The sequence below is a fragment of the Lucilia sericata genome, unplaced genomic scaffold (genome assembly GCF_015586225.1).
Source record: "Lucilia sericata isolate MDLA Ls3-8-SP2 unplaced genomic scaffold, ASM1558622v1 Contig000144F_arrow, whole genome shotgun sequence".
Lineage (NCBI taxonomy): Eukaryota > Metazoa > Arthropoda > Insecta > Diptera > Calliphoridae > Lucilia > Lucilia sericata.
Genome location: NW_023994176.1, coordinates 321,595 through 347,435, shown reverse-complemented (window position 1 = coordinate 347,435; position 25,841 = coordinate 321,595). Strand labels below are relative to the sequence as shown.

Sequence of the window (25,841 nt, the reverse complement as noted above, 5' to 3'; positions counted from 1 at the left end):
GTTCTAGTTCAGTTCTAGTTCAGTTCTAGTTCAGTTCTAGTTCAGTTTTAGTTCAGTTCTAGTTCAGTTCTAGTTCAGTTCTAGTTCAGTTTAGTTCTAGTTTAGTTCAGTTCTAGTTCAGTTCTAGTTCAGTTCTATGTCAGTTCTAGTTCAGTTCAGTGCTAGTTCAGTTCTAGTTCAGTTCTAGTTCAGTTTCTAGTTCAGTTCTAGTTCAGTTCTAGTTCTAGTTCAGTTCTAGTTCAATTCTAGTTCAGTCTAGTTCAGTTCTAGTTCAGTTCTAGTTCAGTTCTAGTTCTGGTTAGGTCTAGTTCTAGTTTCGTTCTCTGTTCAGTTCTAGTTCAGTTCTAGTTCAGTTCTAGTTCAGTTCTGTTCAGTTCTAGTTCAGTTCTAGTTCAGTTCTAGTTCAGTTTAGTTAGTTCTAGTTCAGTTCCAGTTCAGTTCTAGTTCAGTTCCAGTTCAGTTCTAGTTTCAGTTCTAGTTCAGTTCTAGTTCAGTTATAGTTCAGTTCTAGTTCAGTTCTAGTTCAGTTCTAGTTCAGTTCTAGTTCAGTCTAAGTCAGTTCTAGTTCAGTTCTAGTTCAGTTCTAGTTCAGTTCTAGTTCAGTTCTAGTTCAGTTCTAGTTCAGTTCTAGTTCAGTTCTAGTTCAGTTCTAGTTCAGTTCTAGTTCAGTTCTAGTTCAGTTCTAGTTCAGTTCTAGTTCATTTCTAGTTCATTTCTAGTTCAGTTCTAGTCAGTTCTAGTTCAGTTCTAGTTCAGTTCTAGTTCAGTTCTAGTTCAGTTCTAGTTCAGTTCTAGTTCAGTTCTAGTTCAGTTCTAGTTCAGTTCTAGTTCAGTTCTAGTTCAGTTCTAGTTCAGTTCTAGTTCAGTTCTAGTTCAGTTTTAGTTCAGTTCTAGTTCAGTTCTAGTTCAGTTCTAGTTCAGTTCTAGTTCAGTTCTAGTTCAGTTCTAGTTCTTCTAGTTCAGTTTAGTTCTAGTTCAGTTCTAGTTCAGTTCTAGTTCAGTTCAGTTCTAGTTCAGTTCTAGTTCAGTTCTAGTTCAGTTCTAGTTCAGTTCTAGTTCAGTTCTAATTCAGTTCTAGTTCAGTTCTAGTTCAGTTCTAGTTCAGTTCTAGTTCAGTTCTAGTTCAGTTCTAGTTCAATTCTAGTTCAGTTCTAGTTCATTCTAGTTCAGTTCTAATTCAGTTCTGGTTCAGTTCTAGTTCAGTTTCTAGTTCAGTTCTAGTTCAGTTCTAGTTCAGTTCTAGTTCAGTTCTAGTTCAGTTCTAGTTCAGTTCTAGTTCCGTTCTAGTTCAGTTCTAGTTCAGTTCTAGTTCAGTTCCTAGTTCAGTTCTAGTTCAGTTCTAGTTCAGTTCTAGTTCAGTTCTAGTTCAGTTCTAGTTCAGTTCTAGTTCAGTTCTATGTTCAGTTCTAGTTCAGTTCTAGTTCAGTTTTAGTCCAGTTCTAGTTTCAGTTCTAGTTCAGTTCTAGTTCAGTTTAGTTTTGTTCTAGTTCAGTTCTAGTTCAGTTCTAGTTAAGTTCTAGTTCAGTTCTAGTTCAGTTCTAGTTCAGTTCTAGTTCAGTTCTAGTTCAGTTCTAGTTCAGTTCTAGTTCAGTTCTAGTTCAGTTCTAATTCAGTTCTAGTTCAGTTCTAGTTCAGTTCTAGTTCAGTTCTAGTTCAGTTCTAGTACTAGTTCAGTTCTAGTTCAGTTCTAGTTCAGTTCTAGTTTAGTTCAGTTCTAGTTCAGTTCTAGTTCAGTTCTAGTTCAGTTCTAGTTCAGTTCTAGTTCAGTTCTAGTTCAGTTCTAGTTCAGTTCTAGTTTAGTTCAGTTCTAGTTCAGTTCTAGTTCAGTTCTAGTTCAGTTCTAGTTCAGTTCTAGTTCAGTTCTAGTTCAGTTCTAGTTCAGTTCTAGTTCAGTTCTAGTTCAGTTCTAGTTCAGTTCTAGTTCAGTTCTAGTTCAGTTCTAGTTCAGTTCTAGTTCAGTTCTAGTTCAGTTCTAGTTCAGTTCTAGTTCAGTTCTAGTTCAGTTCTAGTTCAGTTCTAGTTCAGTTCTAGTTCAGTTCTAGTTCAGTTCTAGTTCAGTTCTAGTTCAGTTCTAGTTCAGTTCTAGTTCAGTTCTAGTTCAGTTCTAGTTCAGTTCTAGTTCAGTTCTAGTTCAGTTCTAGTTCAGTTCTAGTTCAGTTCTAGTTCAGTTCTAGTTCAGTTCTAGTTCAGTTCTAGTTCACTTCTAGTTCACTTCTAATTCAGTTCTAGTTAAGTTCTACTTCAGTTCTAGTTCAGTTCTAGTTCAGTTCTAGTTCAGTTCTAGTTCAGTTCTAGTTCAGTTCTAGTTCAGTTCTAGTTCAGTTCTAGTTCAGTTCTAGTTCAGTTCTAGTTCAGTTCTAGTTCAGTTCTAGTTCAGTTCTAGTTCAGTTCTAGTTCAGTTCTAGTTCAGTTCTAGTTCAGTTCTAGTTCAGTTTTAGTTCAGTTCTAGTTCAGTTCTAGTTCAGTTCAGTTCTAGTTCAGTTCTAGTTCAGTTCTAGTTCAGTTTTAGTTCAGTTCTAGTTCAGTTCAGTTCTAGTTCAGTTCTAGTTCAGTTCTAGTTCAGTTCTAGTTCAGTTCTAGTTCAGTTCTAGTTCAGTTCTAGTTCAGTTCTAGTTCAGTTCTAGTTCAGTTCTAGTTCAGTTCTAGTTCAGTTCTAGTTCAGTTCTAGTTCAGTTCTAGTTTAGTTCTAGTTCAGTTCCAGTTCAGATCTAGTTCAGATCCATTATAGTTTTTGTGTCATTTCAAAATTAAAGTAAAACCACGAGTTTAAACTGTTTAAAATAAAATTTTATTAACGACAACAAAATAGTTTTCTTAAAATACCTCTAGACTCTTTACTGCTGCAACTACTTGAAACATTAGAATAATTGTCTATTTCATTTATATTCTTTAATGATGCTTCTTTCAATTTAACTCGATTTGGTTTAGATGTAGATTTTCGTTTTCTAACTTCTTTTTTAACACTTGACGATGAGCAGGCGGTAGGAGCGACTGTTAAATTGTTATGAAGATTTTGAGTTTCTATGCCCAAATTTCTAGTTTGTTGAGGTCTACCACTAACAATACTCCTTTGAAAAGTTGCTGAAAATGTTGCCACTCCTTCATTTAACTGCATCAATTGCATAGAATCGGCCAATTTCGACCAATACAAATCAGTACGATTGGGATTGTAACGCATACGTGAGAACATGGCCAAATTAGCGGGTACTTCGACATTTTCCTCATACATCAGAGGTATTACCTTACGTATCTCATGCTTTATTTGCAAAGCTTGGGCGTAATTGACAAAGAAACGATTTTCTGGACTTCTGGTAAATTCTTTAGTTAGAATTGCTATTAAAAAATTACAACGTTCACGTATTAATTCCATTAATGCGATATGTTCAAAAGGTATGCCAAATAGTAGATCATCTTTTAAACAAAATTTAAAATTATAAACAGGATTATTTTGTAGCTTAAGCAAAATCTCTAAAGCATAATCGTAGTTCATATCGGCGTATAAGACAAAGGCATCATATTTGAGCAAAGGTAGGCCTTGTTTATAACGTTGAACATCGCTGCTTGTTAAAACTTTAGATTCCGATTCGTAAGTAAAACTTTCACTCTCACTTACTGGTTTCTCACTTCTGGAAGCAGAATTTATTGAACTGTTTTCATTAGTTGAGAATGGTATTTGTACTAAATTATCTTCTTTAGTTACAGCACTGTTTTCATTTATTTTGCTTGGAAGTTGTACTACTTTATTTGGTGTTTGCTTACAAGTTGAACTAGTCGTTTGTTGTTCTTTTGATTCTTTATAATTACGAAAATCGTGTAAGAAATTCTCTTGCAAATCTTCGATCACATGCCAACGATCAATAAGTCCTAAGAATGTTATTAAGTTACCAAATGTCGCTGCATCTGGTTTATTTTCACACCATAATTCTATGACTTTCTTTAAAGGATCATTGCTGACCATATTATTGACATCATACAAATTTCTCTGCTCTGTTAAGGTGGCCAAACCACGCCAATCACGTTCATAACCATTATCTGAATGTAGAATCATTAAATTGTTTAGTAAATTTGACAGCTTTTTCAAAGTATCTGTACTCAAAGCTGTCAAGGGAGCCTCTTTGAAAACTTTATCCTCGAATTCCTTGCTTATGAATTGTAAGTTTTCTACAGTATCTCTAGCTGTAGAAGATATATTCCTATTTTGCACCATTTTTTTTTATATTAACACTTCCTCTTCGCATATGTTTCTTTTCTAAATTGTTTTAAATGTTTTGTACTCAACTAATTATTATTAAATGCATTGTTTTCATTGCACTTGTTTTGTTTTTTCTCAGTTGAAAACGTTTATTTTTTATTTGATAATGCAAATTTTTATTTATTTAAAATATGCACTTGTTATTAAATTAAAAAAAAAAATACTCAAATTGGCGCAATTGTTGTTGATACAACAATCATGACCATCAAACGAAAACTGTCTCAAAAAGAGAAACTTTTAATAATTTTTATTGTGTGTTGGTTTTTCAAGTTCAAGAGTTCATTTAAATTTTATTTTGTATGAGCGAATGAATTAAAGTATATTATCAGTATTGATGAAAATTGTGCGGTTTTATTTGTTTAATAAATTATTATTTAATAGTAGAACAAATGTAAACAATATGAAATGTTATTAATTAATAAGTATTTTATGCAGTTTGAGACGACTTAACATAAATACTTCTTTAAATTCCGTTCTAATTGAGTTTTTGTTGATTTCTAGTTCAGTTCTAGTTCAGTTCTAGTTCAGTTCTAGTTCAGTTCAAGTTCAGTTCTAGTTCAGTTCTAGTTCAGTTCTAGTTCAGTTCTAGTTCAGTTCTAGTTCAGTTCTAGTTCAGTTCTAGTTCAGTTCTAGTTCAGTTCTAGTTCAGTTCTAGTTCAGTTCTAGTTCAGTTCTAGTTCAGTTCTAGTTCAGTTCTAGTTAGTTCTAGTTCAGTTCTAGTTCAGTTCTAGTTCAGTTCTAGTTCAGTTCTAGTTCAGTTCTAGTTCAGTTCTAGTTCAGTTCTAGTTCTAGTTCAGTTCTAGTTCAGTTCTAGTTCAGTTCTAGTTCAGTTCTAGTTCAGTTCTAGTTCAGTTCTAGTTCAGTTCTAGTTCAGTTAGTTCAGTTCTAGTTCAGTTCTAGTTCAGTTCTAGTTCAGTTCTAGTTCAGTTCTAGTTCAGTTCTAGTTCAGTTCTAGTTCAGTTCTAGTTCAGTTCTAGTTCAGTTCTAGTTCAGTTCTAGTTCAGTTCTAGTTCAGTTCTAGTTCAGTTCTAGTTCAGTTCTAGTTCAGTTCTAGTTCAGTTCTAGTTCAGTTCTAGTTCAGTTCTAGTTCAGTTCTAGTTCAGTTCTAGTTCAGTTCTAGTTCAGTTCTAGTTCAGTTCTAGTTCAGTTCTAGTTCAGTTCTAGTTCAGTTCTAGTTCAGTTCTAGTTCAGTTCTAGTTCAGTTCTAGTTCAGTTCTAGTTCAGTTCTAGTTCAGTACTAGTTCAGTTCTAGTTCAGTTCTAGTTCAGTTCTAGTTCAGTTCTAGTTCAGTTCTAGTTCAGTTCTAGTTCAGTTCTAGTTCAGTTCTAGTTCAGTTCTAGTTCAGTTCTAGTTCAGTTCTAGTTCAGTTCTAGTTCAGTTCTAGTTCTAGTTCAGTTCTAGTTCAGTTCTAGTTCAGTTCTAGTTCAGTTCTAGTTCAGTTCTAGTTCGTTCTAGTTCAGTTCTAGTTCAGTTCTAGTTCAGTTCTAGTTCAGTTCTAGTTCAGTTCTAGTTCAGTTCTAGTTCAGTTCTAGTTCAGTTCTAGTTCAGTTCTAGTTCAGTTCTAGTTCAGTTCTAGTTCAGTTCTAGTTCAGTTCTAGTTCAGTTCTAGTTCAGTTCTAGTTCAGTTCTAGTTCAGTTCTAGTTCAGTTCTAGTTCAGTTCTAGTTCAGTTCTAGTTCAGTTCTAGTTCAGTTCTAGTTCAGTTCTAGTTCAGTTCTAGTTCAGTTCTAGTTCAGTTCTAGTTCAGTTCTAGTTTAGTTCTAGTTCAGTTCTAGTTCAGTTCTAGTTCAGTTCAGTTCTAGTTCAGTTCAGTTCTAGTTCAGTTCTAGTTCAGTTCTAGTTCAGTTCTAGTTCAGTTCTAGTTCAGTTCTAGTTCAGTTCTAGTTCAGTTCTAGTTCAGTTTTAGTTCAGTTCTAGTTCAGTTCTAATTCCGTTCTATTTCGGTTCTTGTTCAACTTCTAGGTTGTTTTATACCTAAAGTAGGGTATAAATTTTCTATTAGCATTTAAATTACATTAAATTGATCAAAAAAGTTAAGCAAGGAATAAACAGTATGAGTCAGATGCAGATTAAAACGTTGTCTAATAATAACAAGAGGCGTGTTCGGAGAAACAAATATCGACATGTAGTACATACATATAAATGTGTACGTCTTCATATTTTCTGTTTTTTTTGAAATATGAAAAATTTTGTGTATAGTTTAAATTAAAAGTTATTCACTGTGATGTCACTGAATGTTTCGATATGATTTTACAATATGGAATTACTTCTAAAAAACCTTAATTTATATATTTAATACCAATTTAAGTTAATGAATGGTTTTAACTATTTTATTTTCTTTCAGCTTTTCCATTTTTAAATCCGATCACCTGCATCATTCCATGTTTAAAGAACCGAAAGATAAGTCTGATTTAAAACCCAATGAATATTATAAACGTTATGTGGATTTGAATGCTAATAATGAAGGCTGCTTTAGTTTTACCCGTCTATGTGATCTCTCTCCTAAAGATATGGAGGATACCACCATAAATGGCTTAATAACATTGTAAGTTCACTTTAGTTATTAATAAGAAAATATTTATAACTAACTTTGTCATGTTTTCAGATTACAACATTACCTTAAAAAAGTATTACTCTACCGCTTATGGGCCTATAGACGGCAATGGTGGTCAGATTATTATAATTCAACGAAAATGCAATTGTTAGAACCCACTTTAGAGAATCCCTTAAATAAAGAGTATTTAATGGAAGATAGTGTTATAAGACAATTGTTGTTTACGGGAAGGGTGAGTTTAAATCTATCCAAGATTTCTACATGTATTCTATTTATCCTTTTATTAATTTTGAATAGACTTCCACCGAGAGCACCATTTACGCTTATGGCGATTACAAAACCTACAACATCCAAGAAACCATCGAACATCGCGTTATACGCAGTAAATACAAACAAAATATTGAAGAGGCTGATATTAAAAATGAAATGTTAGACGAAGCTGAATCGGAATTGATTATAAATGCTGCCGCTGCCAATTCGGCAAATAAACAAAAACTTAGTAAAGAACCTTTAAGACTACTGCCAGAATTTGAGCATAAACAACGTTTGCCTCAGTATTACCAATGTGAACCATTGGAGATGCCTAGATTTTTATATGGTTTGAATCATAAGATAAATGCCTACAAAAGGCAACTATAGTGAGTAATATATGTTCGAATTTGATTTTCATTTGAAATTTTCGAATTTTCATTTGAAATTTTCGAAAATTTAATTTTTAAAAATTAAATCCTTCGGATAGAAAGAACTAGAACTGAACTAGAACTGAACTAGAACTGAACTAGAACTAGAACTGAACTAGAACTGAACTAGAACTGAACTAGAACTGAACTAGAACTGAACTAGAACTGAACTAGAACTGAACTAGAACATGAACTAGAACTGAACTAGAACTGAACTAGAACTGAACTAGAACTGAACTAGAACTGAACTAGAACTGAACTAGAACTGAACTAGAACTGAACTAGAACTGAACTAGAACTGAACTAGAACTGAACTAGAACTGAACTAGAACTGAACTAGAACTGAACTAGAACTGAACTAGAACTGAACTAGAACTGAACTAGAACTGAACTAGAACTGAACTAGAACTAACTAGAACTAACTAGAACTGAACTAGAACTGAACTAGAACTGAACTAGAACTGAACTAGAACTGAACTAGAACTGAACTAGAACTCAACTAGAACTGAACTAGAACTGAACTAGAACTGAACTAGAACTGAACTAGAACTGAACTAGAACTAACTAGAACTGAACTAGAACTGAACTAGAACTGAACTAGAACTGAACTAGAACTGAACTAGAACCTAGAACTGAACTAGAACTGAACTAGAACTGAACTAGAACTGAACTAGAACTGAACTAGAACTGAACTAGAACTGAACTAGAACTGAACTAGAACTGAACTAGAACTGAACTAGAACTGAACTAGAACTGAACTAGAACTGAACTAGAACTGAACTAGAACTGAACTAGAACTGAACTAGAACTGAACTAGAACTGAACTAGAACTGAACTAGAACTGAACTAGAACTGAACTAGAACTGAACTAGAACTGAACTAGAACTGAACTAGAACTGAACTAGAACTGAACTAGAACTGAACTAGAACTGAACTAGAACTGAACTAGAACTGAACTAGAACTGAACTAGAACTGAACTAGAACTGAACTAGAACTGAACTAGAACTGAACTAGAACTGAACTAGAACTGAACTAGAACTGAACTAGAACTGAACTAGAACTGAACTAGAACTGAACTAGAACTGAACTAGAACTGAACTAGAACTGAACTAGAACTGAACTAGAACTGAACTAGAACTGAACTAGAACTGAACTAGAACTGAACTAGAACTGAACTAGAACTGAACTAGAACTGAACTATAACTAAACTAGAACTGAACTAGAACTGAACTAGAACTGAACTAGAACAAAACTAGAACTGAACTAGAACTAAACTAAAACTGAACTAGAACTGAACTAGATCTGAACTAGAACTGAATAAAAATAAAATTCGAATTTTGATCCAAAATTTTTAAAAATTTTGAAGACAAATTTTCGAATAAATAACACCGATATTTATCGCATAATTATTATTGTCCGAAGATTTTGGTATAAAATGTGCAAAATATTAAAACTAAAATCTGAAATTTTTCTTAAATTGAAAATTCTTATTAAATATTTTTTTGGAATTTCCAGTTGTGAAAGTCGTGCCGCTGCTTGGTATAACATTCGCCATGAACACTGTGAAAATCCAGAGGGTTTACAGCTGGTCGATAACTCCTTCAAATTGGCTGCACCACGTTTTGGTTGGTCCTCCATTATAATACCCGACAAGGAAACTCTTATATCCGATGCTGGTAAATTAGCTGTATTAGATAGTTTATTAACACGTCTCAAGGCTGAAGGACATCGTGTTCTAATCTACTCACAAATGACCAAAATGATAGATTTATTAGAGGTGAGTAATTAAATTGTATTCCAAATGTAAAGAATTTTAAAATATTTAATTTTTATTTAAGGAATATATGTGGCATCGCAAACATCGTTATATGCGTTTAGATGGTTCCAGTAAGATTTCAGCACGTCGTGATATGGTGGCAGATTTTCAAACTCGCCAGGATATCTTTGTTTTCTTGCTTTCCACTCGTGCCGGTGGTTTGGGTATTAATTTAACGGCAGCTGATACGGTAAGTTTGAAATTTTGAAATAAATTCTAAATTGGCGACAATTTTTGATCTCTGAATATTTAGTTGTGACAAAAATTTTACTTAAATGTTTGTTTGTGGGAAATTTTTCTTAAAAATTAGTCGAAAAATTCTTACACTTTTAAAGTTGTTGCTGAAGAAGAACAAAAATTGTACAAATGATTTTCTTGTTTGGCAAACTTTAACAAACATTGTTAAACTTCTTTTACGTACATCTGACGTTCTCGGCATTATTTGTTGCAAAAAAAAAAAAAAAATAACTCACACACGGTTTATAATCATGTGAACAAACAACAATGAAATATTAAAGTCAAATTTCAACAAAAGCAACAAACAATTACACAAAGGAACACAACAGATGTAGAGGAGCAACTACTACTGTTGCTTCAATTCGATTTAAATCGTTTTGTTTTGCTGTTGCTGACAAAATCAAACTCTAAAAACAATACAATGTCGCTAAACTTGTGAACATAATCGTAACGACAAAATGGGACCTACATGAGAATGAAATTGATCGGAAAACAAAAAATTTAAGCAGCGACTATAAAGCAAAAAGGTAGCAGAGTTTTAAAGGAATCATTTTACAGAATTGCTTTTGGAATTGTCTACGTACATGAGAAAATTTATTTCAACTAACAAACATTATAAATCCATTACTTAACTTCCAATTTATTATTAAACTCTCAATTCTTTTAAAGCTCGTCTCTTTCTCGCTCTAAAGCAATAAAACACCTTTTTGTTAAAGTTTTTTTTGTTTTAATAAAAGGAAACGGCATTTATAAGAGGATTTGATTTTGGTTTAAAGCAAAAAATCTTTGATTTATAGACTGTGATTTTAAAAAGAAATTTAACATGTTTTTAACATTGAAAATTGTTTCTTATTTTGTGTTCATTTGGTATGGGAATTTATCGAGAAAATGTCTTTTTAATGTTTAGCAAAAATTTTTAAGAAAAACAAAAAATGAAAATCATTTCAATCCCATAAAAACAAAGCAATTAAACTGTTTAAATATCAGAAGATGCTATTGACAAATGTGTTCTTCAAGACTTAGTAAAGCGGAAGTAAGATGTTGAACATTATTTTAAAAACTTTTAGTAAACTATTCACCACTATCCAAGCTCTGTTTTAATTTCTGTTCTATTTCTGTTCCAGCTCTGTTCCAGTTCTGTTTTAGTTCTGTTCTAATTCTGTTCAAGTTCTGTTCAAGTTCTGTTCTAGTTCTGTTCTAGTTCTGTTCTAGTTCTGTTCTAGTTCTGTTCTAGTTCTGTTCTAGTTCTGTTCTAGTTCTGTTCTAGTTCTGTTCTAGTTCTGTTCTAGTTCTGTTCTAGTTCTGTTCTAGTTCTGTTCTAGTTCTGTTCTAGTTCTGTTCTAGTTCTGTTCTAGTTCTGTTCTAGTTCTGTTCTAGTTCTGTTCTAGTTCTGTTCTAGTTCTGTTCTAGTTCTGTTCTAGTTCTGTTCTAGTTCTGTCCTAGTTCTGTCCTAGTTCTGTTCTAGTTCTGTTCTAGTTCTGTTCTAGTTCTGTTCTAGTTCTGTTCTAGTTCTGTTCTAGTTCTGTTCTAGTTCTGTTCTAGTTCTGTTCTAGTTCTGTTCTAGTTATGTTCTAGTTCTGTTCTGTTCTAGTTCTCTTCTAGTTCTAGTTCTGTTCTAGTTCTGTTCTGTTCTGTTCTAGTTCTGTACTAGTTCTGTTCTAGTTCTGTTCTAGTTCTGTTCTAGTTCTGTTCTAGTTCTGTTCTAGTTCTGTTCTAGTTCTGTTCTAGTTCTGTTCTAGTTCTGTTCTAGTTCTGTTCTAGTTCTGTTCTAGTTCTGTTCTAGTTCTGTTCTAGTTCTGTTCTAGTTCTGTTCTAGTTCTGTTCTAGTTCTGTTCTAGTTCTGTTCTAGTTCTGTTCTAGTTCTGTTCTAGTTCTGTTCTAGTTCTGTTCTAGTTCTGTTCTAGTTCTGTTCTAGTTCTGTTCTAGTTCTGTTCTAGTTCTGTTCTAGTTCTGTTCTAGTTCTGTTCTAGTTCTGTTCTAGTTCTGTTCTAGTTCTGTTCTAGTTCTGTTCTGTTCTAGTTCTGTTCTAGTTCTGTTCTAGTTTTGTTCTAGTTCTGTTCTAGTTCTGTTCTAGTTCTGTTCTAGTTCTGTTCTAGTTCTGTTCTAGTTCAGTTCTAGTTCAGTTCTAGTTCAGTTCTAGTTCAGTTCTAGTTCAGTTCTAGTTCAGTTCTAGTTCAGTTCTAGTTCAGTTCTAGTTCAGTTCTAGTTCAGTTCTAGTTTAGTTCTAGTTCAGTTCTAGTTCAGTTCTAGTTCAGTTCTAGTTCTAGTTCAGTTCTAGTTCAGTTCTAGTTCAGTTCTAGTTCAGTTCTAGTTCAGTTCTAGTTCAGTTCTAGTTCAGTTCTAGTTCAGTTCTAGTTCAGTTCTAGTTCAGTTCTAGTTCAGTTCTAGTTCAGTTCTAGTTCAGTTCTAGTTCAGTTCTAGTTCAGTTCTAGTTCAGTTCTAGTTCAGTTCTAGTTCTGTTCTAGTTCTGTTCTAGTTCTGTTCTAGTTCTGTTCTAGTTCTGTTCTAGCTCTGTTCTAGTTTTGTTCAAAGTGAACAATTTGAACAATTCTATTTGTTTACCATTTTTATTTTATCCATTTCCTCCGTTTTTTCTAACTCTTCCACAAAAAAATTATCATAATATTGTTCAATTTCTTTAAACTCCAACAAATAATTTAAAAATTCTCCATACTCCCCACGCTCTTTCCCCACCAATGCAACTCTATCCAAAGCTTGAAAACCATAATCAGTAAACAAAATTTTATAATTTCTTTTCTCCAACTTTTCCACCATTTTGGGGAGTTGTAAAGGATGACATTGAAACTTAACTCCCCCCGTTTCATAATCCATAATTTCCACTGCTTCTGCTTGAATTTCCATAGCATCTTGAGATAATTGCCTTTCAAAACTTGTAAATTTCAAAGCAGTTTTAAAAGAAGCCAAGGCTTCTACTTTACAATTGTAATTAAAATGTTCTAAAACATTTGCATAACAAGATTTAAACTTTTTCATAATTGACCTTAAGGATTTCTTAAATAAAATAATACTGGTGGCCCGTACACTCAATAAAAGAGAGACCTTTTTGTGGAAACTCAATTGCAAAAGATAAAAATTTTTGTCGATTTTTTTCTGGCCAAAACATTCTTGTAATATTGATTCAATACTACTCCAGGGTATATTTTCCTTTAAGGCTTTAGCTATAATATATCTAAGTTTCGGGTTTTCTCGAGAGCTTACAATATCAGCAGCTTTGACTAACAATTGTAATCTTTGAGCTAGTTTATATTCTGGAGACGTTTGGTTTAAAATTGTTAAAGTTTCCTGCTTATTTTTCAAATTTTTTCCATTGTTATAGGGAAACTTACGGATATTTTTATCTAAAGTTTTAACTTTATTTTGATATTTGTTCTTGTAAAAGGGATAGAAATTTGTAAGTTTATTGGTATTTTGCAGGCGTAACTGTAATTTTCTTTTGTTCGTTGTAAAGGTATTGTTATTAAAATGTTGCTTTTTAGTTGTTTTTTGTTTTTCGTTACTTTTTAAAGTAATGTTGAGTTTTTGTTCTTTCGATTTGATTTGAGTTTCCGATTTTCGCTTAAAATGCATCATCTTTCTGCCATTTTTGATTTGCATGTTGCGTTTATCACTGCGCTTAAATATAAGAATGGATAAGGCCAAAATTCTATGACTTTAAATTTGCATTTTTTCTTTGATCAGTAAATATAATTTTAATTTTTTTTTAACTGTTTAATTTTGTATTAATTTTTTATTAGTATTGTATCAAAACTTTTGATATTTGAAATAGTTTTGTGATTTATTGGAGCTAGAGTTTCCAACTGTTTTGATTCATTTCTACAAATTTTTAAAGCATATTTGTTTTGCTTTATTTAAATTCTAGATCAATTCTGGTTCAGTTCTAGTTCAGTTCTAGTTCAGTTCTAGTTCAGTTCTAGTTCAGTTCTAGTTCAGTTCTAGTTTAGTTCTAGTTCAGTTCTAGTTCAGTTCTAGTTCAGTCTAGTTCAGTCTAGTTCAGTTCTAGTTCAGTTCTAGTTCAGTTCTAGTTCAGTTCTAGTTCAGTTCTAGTTCAGTTCTAGTTCAGTTCTAGTTCAGTTCTAGTTCAGTTCTAGTTCAGTTCTAGGTTCAGTTCCTAGTCAGTTCAGTCAGTCTAGTTTCAGTTCTAGTTTCAGGTCTAGTTTAGTTCTAGTTCAGTTAGCTTCAGTTTCAGTTCAGTTCTAGTTCAGATTCTAGTTCAGTTCTAGTTCAGTTCTAGTTTCAGTTTCTAGTTCAGTTTATAGTTCAGTTCTAGATTTCAGTTCTCAGTTCAGTTTCTAGCTTCAGTTCTAGATTTTTTTCAGTTCTAGTTCAGTTCTAGTTTCAGTTCTAGTTTCCAGTTCTAGTTCAGTTCTAGTTCAGTTCTCAGTTTCAGTTCTAGTTCAGTTCTAGTTCAGTTCTAGAATTCAGTTCTTAGTTCAGTTCAGTAGTTCAGTTCTAGTTCAGTTTCTAGTTCAGTTCTAGTTCAGTTCTAGTTCAGTTCTAGTTCAGTTCTAGTTCAGTTCTAGTTCAGTTCTAGTTTCAGTTCTAGTTCAGTTCTAGTTCAGTTCTAGTTCCAGTTCTAGTCAGTTCTAGTTCAGTTTATAGTTCAGTTCTAGTTCAGTTCTAGTTCAGTTCTAGTTCAGTTCTAGTTCAGTTCTAGTTTCAGTTCTAGTTCAGTTCTAGTTCAGTTCTAGTTCAGTTCTAGTTCAGTTCTAGTTCAGTTCTAGTTCAGTTCTAGTTCAGTTCTAGTTCAGTTTCTAGTTCAGTTCTAGTTCAGTTCTAGTTCAGTTCTAGTTCAGTTCTAGTTCAGTTCTAGTTCAGTTCTAGTTCAGTTCTAGTTCAGTTCTAGTTCAGTTCTAGTTCAGTTCTAGTTCAGTTTTAGTTCAGTTCTAGTTCAGTTCTAGTTCAGTTCTAGTTCAGTTCTAGTTCAGTTCTAGTTCAGTTCTAGTTCAGTTCTAGTTCAGTTCTAGTTCAGTTCTAGTTCAGTTCTAGTTCAGTTCTAGTTCAGTTCTAGTTCAGTTCTAGTTCAGTTCTAGTTCAGTTCTAGTTCAGTTCTAGCTCAGTTCTAGTTCAGTTCTAGTTCAGTTCTAGTTCAGTTCTAGTTCAGTTCTAGTTCAGTTCTAGTTCAGTTCTAGTTCAGTTCTAGTTCAGTTCTAGTTCAGTTCTAGTTCAGTTCTAGTTCAGTTCTAGTTCAGTTCTAGTTCAGTTCTAGTTCAGTTCTAGTTCAGTTCTAGTTCAGTTCTAGTTCAGTTCTAGTTCAGTTCTAGTTCAGTTCTAGTTCAGTTCTACTTCAGTTCTAGTTCAGTTCTAGTTCAGTTCTAGTTCAGTTCTAGTTCAGTTCTAGTTCAGTTCTAGTTCAGTTCTAGTTCAGTTCTAGTTCAGTTCTAGTTCAGTTCTAGTTCAGTTCTAGTTCAGTTCTAGTTCAGTTCTAGTTCAGTTGTAGTTCAGTTCTAGTTCAGTTCTAGTTCAGTTGTAGTTCAGTTGTAGTTCAGTTCTAGTTCAGTTCTAGTTCAGTTCTAGTTCAGCTCTAGTTCAGTTCTAGTTCAGTTCTAGTTCAGTTCTAGTTCAGTTATAGTTCAGTTCTAGTTCAGTTCTAGTTCAGTTCTAGTTCAGTTCTAGTTCAGTTCTAGTTCAGTTCTAGTTCAGTTCTAGTTCAGTTCTAGTTCAGTTCTAGTTCAGTTCTAGTTTCAGTTCTAGTTCAGTTCTAGTTCAATTCTAGTTCAGTTCTAGTTCAGTTCTAGTTTCGAAGAGTTCTGTTGAAGTAAGAAAGTAAACTCTATTGTTCCATTTTATTCCTTCAAACTGTTTTTAACACAAATTTTTGGCAATTGGATTTTTTCTAAAAATTTGAGAAAAGAAAACATCAAAATTTGAAATTAAATTTTACAAAATTATACTCAAGTACTTGTAAATTATTGAACAATTTTCAATAAGTTAAATAAATTTTTCGTGTAACAGAAATCTTTATCAAAAAAACTACATCAAAATTCTCCTAAATTATGCCTCAACTAATAACAAATCAACAGTATCCGAATTCTTCAAGTAAATTACCGGTTTTAAAATTTTCAATAATGTACATCGTTACAGACTGTCGCCCATAACCATTAATTCAAAAGCAAACAAAAATGTTTTGGGGGCAAAAGAGCCTCAGAAAAATAATCGCTCAAGCAACAAACATTACCCCAGCATTTACCGCAACTTACCAAGATTATCGGAATCTAAATCTTATAAAATTGATAGTGGTTTTATAAAAAGACAAGAAGATTTGCTGCTACAAGTCTATGCTAGTTTAGGAACTGGCAGTAAAAAGAGAACTTCGGGTGATGCAGTTATAAATGAGGAATATGAAAGATTGCAAAGGAAATATTGTCCAAAATTTAAACTGACAAATAGATCTAATATACAACAGACAAGTAAACAAGGTTTTGGCGAAATAAAACAAAATTCTAGGATGAGTGGTCAAACAACTAAGAAAATTCCTGAGAGAATTTTAAAAGCTGGTCTTAGTAACCCAAAGCCTAATTTAGTCATGCAAAAATCGCAATGGAATTTTAAGAAAAACATTGAGAATAAACAAACCAATTGCAATTCTTTCAAAGTTAAGGAAAAAGTTCTCAAGGTTCAAAATTTGAATGCTGAATCAGAATGTTGTAAAATACCGGATAAACAAGATGATTCAGATAAAACTTTAACGCCTGGGGAACAAAGTGTAATAAAATTAAATAATGCTGACTTTAGCAACAAAAAAGATTTGCAGTTGGAATCATGCCCCACTTTGGATAAATATCGTATTGGACCTGATAACATAAATTATTCAACTGATTCAAAACTTTGTTCAGTAATAAAAACAGTTTCCAAAAGTATTTCTAAATCCTTAATAACTGATGAAATCAAATACCCTCAACTGCAGCAAATATTTTACCACCAAACGATACCTAATCCCTCTACAAACTCCTATAACCTTAAAAACAAATTGGATCACCTTAGTCTGGAAATAAGACAAGCCATCATTCTGGGTAAATCTCCAGATGCCACTACCAATAAACTTTTGGCCAATGCCATTGAAAAAGCTTTACAGGAAAAATTTTCTTGGGATACCATTAATTCGGTTATAAAAAACATAAAAAATTATAATTCAAAACAGAAAATTCTACATCTTCTACAAATACAACTCCGTCAAAGGGTCTTCATTTTATGCACCGTACGCACCTGTAACTTTCCCCATTTACTTTCTATTGTAGACAAAGTAATGCATCCAGTGCGGGCACAATTTGCTCCTGTTCTTCAGCATTTCAGTCATTGTTGTGTTATTGAAGCGATAGTTCCTCAGAAATACCTGCAACTAAGTTCCAAACAATTTCGTGAAAATTTGGATTGTGATGCTAAAGTTTTAAAAGTGAAAAGGATCGATGTTGTCGATGAAGTACGCGGTGAAGTTAGTGTCCAATGTCTGCCGGTTTCAATGCCTAATACTACCAAGTTTATGGAATCTTTGGACTATAAAGTTTTGACTTCTGATTATGGTTTTCGCGCCAATAGAGAAATATTTTTGGATACACGGACGGGAGCGGAATATAGAAAATTAATTAATAATTTATTGCAAATACCAGATATTGAAACGATATCGGATAATGTAATATATTAGGAAAATTATGTTTTTAGTTTAAAATTGAAATTAATAGCAATGTTAAGTTCTTTTCACGGTTACGATTATATTTATGCAATAAAGTTTTTCGATTTGGGGAAAACCCTTTCCAGATCATTTATATTTCAGTTCGTTTACTTCTTGTTCAGTTCTAGTTCAGTTCTAGTTCAGTTCTAGTTCAGTTCTAGTTCAGTTCTAGTTCAGTTCTAGTTCAGTTTTAGTTCAGTTCTAGTTCAGTTCTAGTTCAGTTCTAGTTCAGTTCTAGTTGAGTTCTAGTTGAGTTCTAGTTCAGTTCTAGTTCAGTTCTAGTTCAGTTCTAGTTCAGTTCTAGTTCAGTTCTAGTTCAGTTCTAGTTCAGTTCTAGTTCAGTTCTAGTTCAGTTCTAGTTCAGTTCTAGTTCAGTTCTAGTTCAGTTCTAGTTCAGTTCTAATTCAGTTCTAGTTCAGTTCTAGTTCAGTTCTAGTTCAGTTCTAGTTCAGTTCTAGTTCAGTTCTAGTTCAGTGCTAGTTCAGTTCTAGTTCAGTTCTAGTTCAGTTCTAGTTCAGTTCTAGTTCAGTTCTAGTTCAGTTCTAGTTCAGTTCTAGTTCAGTTCTAGTTCAGTTCTAGTTCAGTTCTAGTTCAGTTCTAGTTCAGTTCTAGTTCAGTTCTAGTTCAGTTCTAGTTCAGTTCTAGTTCAGTTTTAGTTCATTTCTAGTTCAGTTCTAGTTCAGTTCTAGTTGAGTTCTAGTTGAGTTCTAGTTCAGTTCTAGTTCAGTTCTAGTTCAGTTCTAGTTCAGTTCTAGTTCAGTTCTAGTTCAGTTCTAGTTCAGTTCTAGTTCAGTTCTAGTTCAGTTCTAGTTCAGTTCTAGTTCAGTTCTAGTTCAGTTCTAGTTCAGTTCTAGTTCAGTTCTAGTTCAGTTCTAGTTCAGTTCTAGTTCAGTTCTAGTTCAGTTCTAGTTCAGTTCTAGTTCAGTTCTAGTTCAGTTCTAGTTCAGTTCTAGTTCAGTTTTAGTTCAGTTCTAATTCAGTTCTAGTTTAGTTCTAGTTCAGTTCTAGTTTAGTTTGTGTTGGACTTCGATCGTTCTTAAAGACCCAGTAAATAAATTGATAGTTCATGAACATTTATTTTTGAACTGGGAAATAAATAGCGATGATATACTAATTTTATCTCCCTTCATGACTCTTTGTCCTCTGAATAACTTTAACTACTAATGAGCCCATAATTTATGACACACTATGTTTGCAGTCAAATTCATCTTCCTCTATTCCTAAGCCACCTTAAATACACGTTAATTGTATGAAAATTATGAAGCATTTTTCTGGTTGTCTTTAACATTATGTGAAATTTGTTAATTCTTCACATCACTCCCTCCTTCAACTTATAAGTGATTTATTATGTTGCTATTTTTTTTCGTATTCAATTGATGATTTTTTGTTTATCAAATTTTATAAATCAGTGTTTGGTTTGGTGTTAAACTCCTTGTCTTACTCTTTATTGTTTGAGTACTTTGAAATTCACACCTTTAGTTGCTTTAGCTAGAGTAATAGAAGATATTTATTTTCTACATTTTTTTTTTGTTTGTTACACACACGAGTTTGTATCTAGATACTCATATATATATTTTGTTGTCTTTAACATTTCCTTATCTTCAATAGCCAATCTCAATATCGTGCAAATTTCTTTCAGGCATTTACTCATACGTAGAGAGTTACCATGTTTTGAAATGCTGCCTTTATAATTCTATGGAAGAAACGCTTGTTTCTTTTTTCAAACAGATCCTTGTTGTTCGCTCACTAAATGTCGACGATGTTGTGTGTTCATGGAGGTGATGATGTTTTATTTGTAGTTTAAGTGAAGGTGGTGTGAACAAATTTTGCAACGTTTTAAATCATGTTTTGACAAGATTTAAACAAATTTTTTTCAATGCCATAGTATGCAATTTTTGTCGTTTTTTTATATTTTTACCAAAATAAATGGCAGGCGGTATGATCAAGATAATCTTCGTTTGGGGGACATAAATACATATTTTGTATTCGTTTGTTTTAGACGAGTATCCTAAAGTTTAGGAATTTTTGAGGCAGTAGTCATAGTTTTCCACAAGAATATGAGACGTTAGAGGAGGGTAATAAAATCGCAGAACGTGTTCAATTTTTGTTTAGTTCTAGTTCAATTCTAGTTTAGTTCGGTTCTAGTTCAGTTCAGTTCTAGTTCAGTTCTAGTTCAGTTCTAGTTCAGTTCTAGTTCAGTTCTAGTTCAGTTCTAGTTCAGTTCTAGTTCAGTTCTAGTTCAGTTCTAGTTCAGTTCTAGTTCAGTTCTAGTTCAGTTCTAGTTCAGTTCTAGTTCAGTTCTAGTTCAGTTCTAGTTCAGTTCTAGTTCAGTTCTAGTTCAGTTCTAGTTCTAGTTCAGTTCTAGTTCAGTTCTAGTTCTAGTTCAGTTCTAGTTCAGTTCTAGTTCTAGTTCTAGTTCAGTTCTAGTTCTAGTTCAGTTCTAGTTCTAGTTCTATGTCTAGTTCAGTTCTAGTTCAGTTCTAGTTCAATTCTAGTTCAGTTCTAGTTCAATTCTAGTTCAGTTCTAGTTCAGTTCTAGTTCAGTTCTAGTTCAGTTCTAGTTCAGTTCTAGTTCAGTTCTAGTTCAGTTCTAGTTCAGTTCTAGTTCAGTTCTAGTTCAGTTCTAGTTCAGTTCTAGTTCTAGTTCAGTTCTAGTTCAGTTCTAGTTCAGTTCTAGTTCAGTTCTAGTTCAGTTCTAGTTCAGTTCTAGTTCTAGTTCAGTTCTAGTTCGGTTCTAGTTCAGTTCTAGTTCTAGTTCAGTTCTAGTTCAGTTCTAGTTCAGTTCTAGTTCTAGTTCTAGTTCAGTTCTAGTTCTAGTTCAGTTCTAGTAGTTCTAGTTCAGTTCTAGTTCAGTTCTAGTTCAGTTCTAGTTCAGTTCTAGTTCAGTTCTAGTTCAGTTCTAGTTCAGTTCTAGTTCAGTTCTAGTTCAGTTCTAGTTCAGTTCTAGTTCAGTTCTAGTTCAGTTTCTAGTTCAGTTCTAGTTCAGTTCTAGTTCAGTTCTAGTTCAGTTCTAGTTCAGTTCTAGTTTCTAGTTCAGTTCTAGTTCAGTTCTAGTTCAGTTCTAGTTCAGTTCTAGTTCAGTTCTAGTTCAGTTCTAGTTCAGTTCTAGTTCAGTTCTAGTTCAGTTCTAGTTCAGTTCTAGTTCAGTTCTAGTTCAGTTCTAGTTCAGTTCTAGTTCAGTTCTAGTTCAGTTCTAGTTTCAGTTCTAGTTCAGTTCTAGTTCAGTTCTAGTTCAGTTCTAGTTCAGTTCTAGTCAGTTCTAGTTCAGTTCTAGTTCAGTTCTAGTTCAGTTCTAGTTCAGTTCTAGTTCAGTTCTAGTTCAGTTCTAGTTCAGTGCTAGTTCAGTTCTAGTTCAGTTCTAGTTCAGTTCAGTTATAGATCATTTTTTGATTGGAAGTGAAATCATTTTAGCAGTTTAAGTTCAAAATCTTCCAAAATTGTTTTTAAATTGCGTGATATGTGTTTTTTCTTTTGTTTTATGGCATTAAAAATCAAATTGATCTGTTTATTTTCGGTGCTTTATAAAACTTGTCTTGCATTAATAATTAGACTACTGACTGCGTTTATGACCACCAAATTCTTGCTGGTATTTTCGGACTTTGGGATTTGGTTTGTGGTTTAATAAAATGTCATAAATCTTTTAAATTTAAAGCAGCCAAAGAAGACAGTTGTGTTTTTTTTAAAGCATTGGCAAGACATGCATAACAATTGTCTACGACCAATCAAGTACTTGTTAATTTTTTTAGTAATAAATTTCACATTTCATTAGTTAAATATCAATAAAAACAAGTAAAACATTACAACAACATATTTATGGTTAAATATACATACATACATTTATAAAAATTTTTTTGTTTAAATAGACATTTTTGCCTAATTTAAAATGTATTTAGATCATTTATGCTAATGGTTTTTTAAAATACCTAAAGTTAAAAGAATTCCTAAAACTTATTTAAGCTGAAAGGGGGAAAAAAAGAAACGAAATTAAAGCAAAAATGTTTTTAAACACCGAAAAATACTTTAAGTGAAAAAACAAGAAATGAAAATGATTTAAGTAGTATTTCACCATATAAATAAATTTAGCTAGAAGTGAGTTTTGTTTTTATAAGTTTTGTCTGTTTAAAAATCCCTTTAAAATATTTGATTTTTTTTTTTTTTTGCAGAAAAACATGATTTTTAAATATTTTTTAAGGGTTTTGGCAATAAAAAGAATGATTCACACCAGGAATAAAGAAGGATTTATTTGATGAGAACTAAATGAATATTTAATTGATAAATAGTTTTTTAGTTATCTATATATATAAAAATGAAAGTGTGTTTGTATGTATGTATGTTTTTTTTGTTTGTACTTTATAGACTGGACCGATTTTCCTGAAATTTTCACAGTTTCTTCCTGTATGTCTGGAAGGAACTATAGGCTACTTTTTATGTTGAAATTTCATGTGGGCGACGTGCCACGCCCATATTAAGAAAATATTAAATTAGTATATCTGAGATAATATAATAGTTAGAGTCTTCAAATTTTGTCGGAGCAACTTTAGTATCAATATAATTATTTAAGACAAAAAGTGGGCGGCTTAGCATTAGGGGGCATGGCACCTCCCATATAAATTAAATACAAAAATTCGTTTATCTTGGAAAATATTACAGTTAGAATATTAAAAATTTGCACGAGTAACTTTAACATCCATGTAAACATTTTGGGAAATAAATTGGCGGACTACCCATGAGGGGAGCAGCACGAAGAACTTTATTAGACATATGAACATTTTGAAGAAAAAAAGGGCGGACTTTCATCTGGGGGTTGTGAGTTCCCATATGAATTAAATAAAAAATTCGTATATCTGAGAAACTATTAGAGCTAGAATCTTAAAATTCTACATGACACCCCCTATATGAATTAAATACAAAATTTCGTATATCTGGGAAAATATTAGATTTTTTTTTTTTAAATTTGTCATCGATTACATTAAAATCTTAATTAACGTTCGGAAAAATTGTATCTCTGGAAAACATTACAGTTAGAATCTTCAAAATTATTAAGAAGATTTTTTATTTATATTGCTTTTAGGGTAGCAAAGCACACTGGGTATAGCTAGTTTACAATAATTTCGAATTTTTTTTAACATGATTTAAGAAATTCACGTTTAAGCTTAAAGAAAATCGATGGGAAATCGATTTGAAATTTAGGCCAAAATTTGTCGATAAACTTGCTGCTTTATTTTGAATTGTTGTTAAATTTTCTTTTGATTATTTACTATATCACTCAATTTTATAAAGATTGTTAATATATTGTCAAATCATTTAATATCAATTGATTGTATATTAAGCAATACTTAACTCGTGTTAACTAGTTAAAGATAAGCATCATTTAGATTAAAACAATTTTATTGATTACTAATACAAATATTGGAAAACCAAAATCGTTTTTCTAAAGATTAAAAGGAATACTTACACACTTTTGTACTACTTACCAACTACCCAGAAAATGACCGAAAAAAAATCATATTTACAGATAAGAGTTATTATACATATTTTTTTGTATATTTAGAACAACAAAATATATGTACAAATAAAAAAAAATGGCGCCAAACCCAAGAGAAATCCATTCATACAATTATTTTAATATAAAAAATTGTATTTTTCTCTGAACTTCCCGACTTAAGCCAACCATTCACGTACTAATTCGACTAAACGTTCCTTAGAGGCACGCATTTCAGCACTATCCGAATTGCTAATAGAACCAAAATCGGCACAATGCGAGGCACGTGGAATAACCGAGGCACCCTCAGCCACACCATGACCCATAGCACTCCAGGGATCTAAGGCACCGTGAGACATAAAGACATTCTTAACTTCGGGATTCATGCCACCAAAGAATTCATTGGTTTGATCAACCAAACGGTTAATGTGTTCATTGGTGTATTTGGAACCAAAGATATCGTAACACATGGTGGTATAAAGCAAAGCGGGGAATTTAGTGCCAAAAGGTTGTTTTCTAGAGTAGGAACTTTGATACCAACCATATTCATTGCAGGTTTGGTAATACCAGGGACGGGCTAAAGAAATTTTGGGAAATATGTTTATTAAAAAGCTAAGGAGTATTGCGAATTATTACTTACAAGCTCCTGCAGCATAAGTTGAGTCCATATAGTACGATAAAGTACTTTTATAAGTGGTATCAATACAGCCACCTTTTTTACTGGCCAGATTACGCAAAAAGAATTTGCTGATGGCAGTTAAATCATCCTCAAAACTCATTAGGTAATTGCATTCTCTGGGAACATCGCCTTCTCTGTTTTATAAACATTTAATTTTTAGTTAAAAATTTCTATTTAATAAATTTCCAAAAAAACTTACTTTTGATATTGTACAATACCCGAAAATATATTCGAAATGGTACCAAACAAAGACCACAAATCCAAATCATTATGATGATCAAAAGAATTACACAACTGCAACATAGCCTTGGCTTCAGCCGAACGATTACCGGCAAACATGGCTTCTAGTTCAGCTATACCCTTTTGTACACGATCATAGCATTGTTGGGAACCCAATTCGAGTAAAGCTTTTCCTACTACTTCTTTGTATTCTTTGAAATCAACTTTAGCCAAAATGGGAGCGGAAGAGGCAAAACCACCATTAACCAATTCGGGATAGAGTTTACTAAACCATACTACCATGGTGGCTGAATATGAACCACCCGATATGATTACTTTAGAGTTAGCCAAACGAGGATCGGTTTCACGTTGGGTCCGTATGAAATGGGCCAAATCGGCTAAGGACTGTTTGACATGTAAATATTGGAGGTTTTCTACCATAATGTTTCTTGGGAATAGAAAGAAAAGAAATAAAATGTTAAAATTTTGGAACTTATTCGGCAATGTCCGAAAATTCGAATTTCGAAAATTTTAAATTTAAGTAAAATTTAATTTTACTTATAAATTATTAAATTGGTATAAAATTTTATTTTTCTTCAGTTTTCTATAATCTTTGAAATTCGAACTTAAAATTTTTGAAATTTGGTTCGATTTATGGTTTTCGAACTTTAAAAATTTTAAGAAAAATCTAAAATTTAATTGAGTTTGTTAAAGTTTTCGAAGCTATTTGCAAATTTAGCACTTTTTAGATAATATTCGAAAATTCGAAGTTAATTTCGAAAATTCGTAATTTGTGCGAAAATGTTTAATTTTACTTATAAATTATTAAAATAGAACAAATTTCAAAAAATTTCGAAGTTTGAACTTAAAATTTTTTCTTTTAATGATTTTCGAACTTTAAAAAATGTAAGAAGAAAAATTTTATTATTTTTCTTAAAGTTTTCAAAGCTAGATATTTTCAAATTTACTATTTTAGATAATGTTCGAAAATTCGAAGTTAATTTCGAAAATTCTAAATTTGTTGAAAAAAAGTTTAATTTTACTTATAAATTATTAAATTAGAACTTAATTTTTTTTTGAATTATTTTTCGATTTTCGATTTAAAAATTTGAAGAAAAATTCAAAATTATATAATTTTTGTTAATAAATTTTAAAAATAATTGCAAAATTTTCACTTTTTAGACAATTTTCGAAAATTTGAAGTTAATTTCGAAAATTTGAATTTAATTTCGAAAATTCGAAAAATGTGTCAAAATACTAAGTTTGGCAAACTGATTACAAATCTGCTATAAATCTAAAATATTTTTGAATTTTTAGCTGAAATTTTAAAATTCGAACTGAAAAAAAATTCAAGAAAAATTTAAAATTTATTTTTTTTTTTTCAAAATTTTCACTCGAAAATTCGAAGTTAATTTCAAAATTTATGTCAAAATGTTTGTCTTCTTTCACTTGCTTATTTTAAATATAGAATTTTTTATAAACGAAAATTTTAAACTTTTTTAAAAACGAATATATGTGGCACTATTATTTTTGTTCTTTTTTAAAATTTGTTCCAAAATTTTGATCCTTTTTTTTTTAATTTGATGATTTTTTCCATTTACGTTATTTTTTAAAACTTACTTGGTTGGTTTACTTTGGCCATAATAACGATGCTCAGTATAGAATAACATACCCTTGTGTTCCTTGGCCATATCGGGTATAATACCTTCACGTATGCGACCGGGAGAAATGGCCCATTCACCACCCAAATAAATAAACATAGGGCCACCCGATTCAAAATATTGATCATTTTCCATATAACGCTAAAATCAGAAGAACATTTTGAATATTGAAAAATATTTTCTTTTTGTTAAATTTTTCTTACCATTTGCCAGGTCTCTTCATTTTCCTCATCAAAATGATCCAACTTTTGTGTAATCCATTTAGTTTTAACAGCTGCCCGGCTGTGTACCTCAATTTCGGGAGGACCTCTTTGTAATTTTTCCAAAGACTTCACAAAGGCTGGTACCTCTTCAAGACCCACCTGCTCTTCCTGAGTCTTAGCTAAAGCCAAGAGGGCTAAAACGGTCACAACCGTTAAGATGAATTTCATTTTGTTAAATGAGACTAATAATGGTCAGCTAAAAGTATTTTATAATTTTTTGGAAAGTTTATTGCTTAGGCCCAGAATAGATTATCCGAAAATTGTTTAGTTCATAGAGATAAGATTAATTCCATATTGTTTAATTTATAATG

At 32.0% G+C, this 25,841-nt stretch overlaps 4 protein-coding genes across 4 annotated transcripts in view; 1 reads left to right on the top strand and 3 right to left on the bottom strand.

The window, feature by feature from the left end:
* LOC119601138 (chromatin-remodeling ATPase INO80) overlaps nucleotides 1-25,841 on the top strand; it is a 94,888-nt gene that overhangs the window by 4,068 nt on the left and 64,979 nt on the right. Inside the window, exons 6-10 of the mRNA XM_037951898.1 lie at nucleotides 6,596-6,796; nucleotides 6,857-7,037; nucleotides 7,103-7,443; nucleotides 9,002-9,263; nucleotides 9,325-9,492. Coding sequence (XP_037807826.1) covers nucleotides 6,596-6,796; nucleotides 6,857-7,037; nucleotides 7,103-7,443; nucleotides 9,002-9,263; nucleotides 9,325-9,492 — 1,153 coding nt within the window. The remainder of the gene's footprint in view (nucleotides 1-6,595; nucleotides 6,797-6,856; nucleotides 7,038-7,102; nucleotides 7,444-9,001; nucleotides 9,264-9,324; nucleotides 9,493-25,841) is intronic.
* On the bottom strand, nucleotides 2,772-4,493 carry LOC119601143 (myeloid differentiation primary response protein MyD88-like). Its single transcript, XM_037951905.1, has one exon. The coding sequence runs from the start codon at nucleotides 4,205-4,207 to the stop codon at nucleotides 2,792-2,794; it is 1,416 nt and encodes a 471-aa protein (XP_037807833.1). The 5' UTR covers nucleotides 4,208-4,493; the 3' UTR covers nucleotides 2,772-2,791.
* Nucleotides 9,530-13,306, bottom strand: LOC119601144. The gene is made up of 2 exons (XM_037951906.1): nucleotides 12,102-13,306; nucleotides 9,530-9,643 (listed from the first exon to the last, which is right to left on the bottom strand). Exons 1-2 carry the CDS (start codon nucleotides 13,152-13,154, stop codon nucleotides 9,632-9,634), a joined length of 1,065 nt encoding a protein of 354 aa, XP_037807834.1. The 5' UTR covers nucleotides 13,155-13,306; the 3' UTR covers nucleotides 9,530-9,631.
* LOC119601139 (putative serine protease K12H4.7) lies at nucleotides 22,749-25,705 on the bottom strand. Its single transcript, XM_037951900.1, has 5 exons — nucleotides 25,471-25,705; nucleotides 25,227-25,408; nucleotides 23,587-24,054; nucleotides 23,349-23,521; nucleotides 22,749-23,285 (listed from the first exon to the last, which is right to left on the bottom strand). Exons 1-5 carry the CDS (start codon nucleotides 25,696-25,698, stop codon nucleotides 22,888-22,890), a joined length of 1,449 nt encoding a protein of 482 aa, XP_037807828.1. The 5' UTR covers nucleotides 25,699-25,705; the 3' UTR covers nucleotides 22,749-22,887.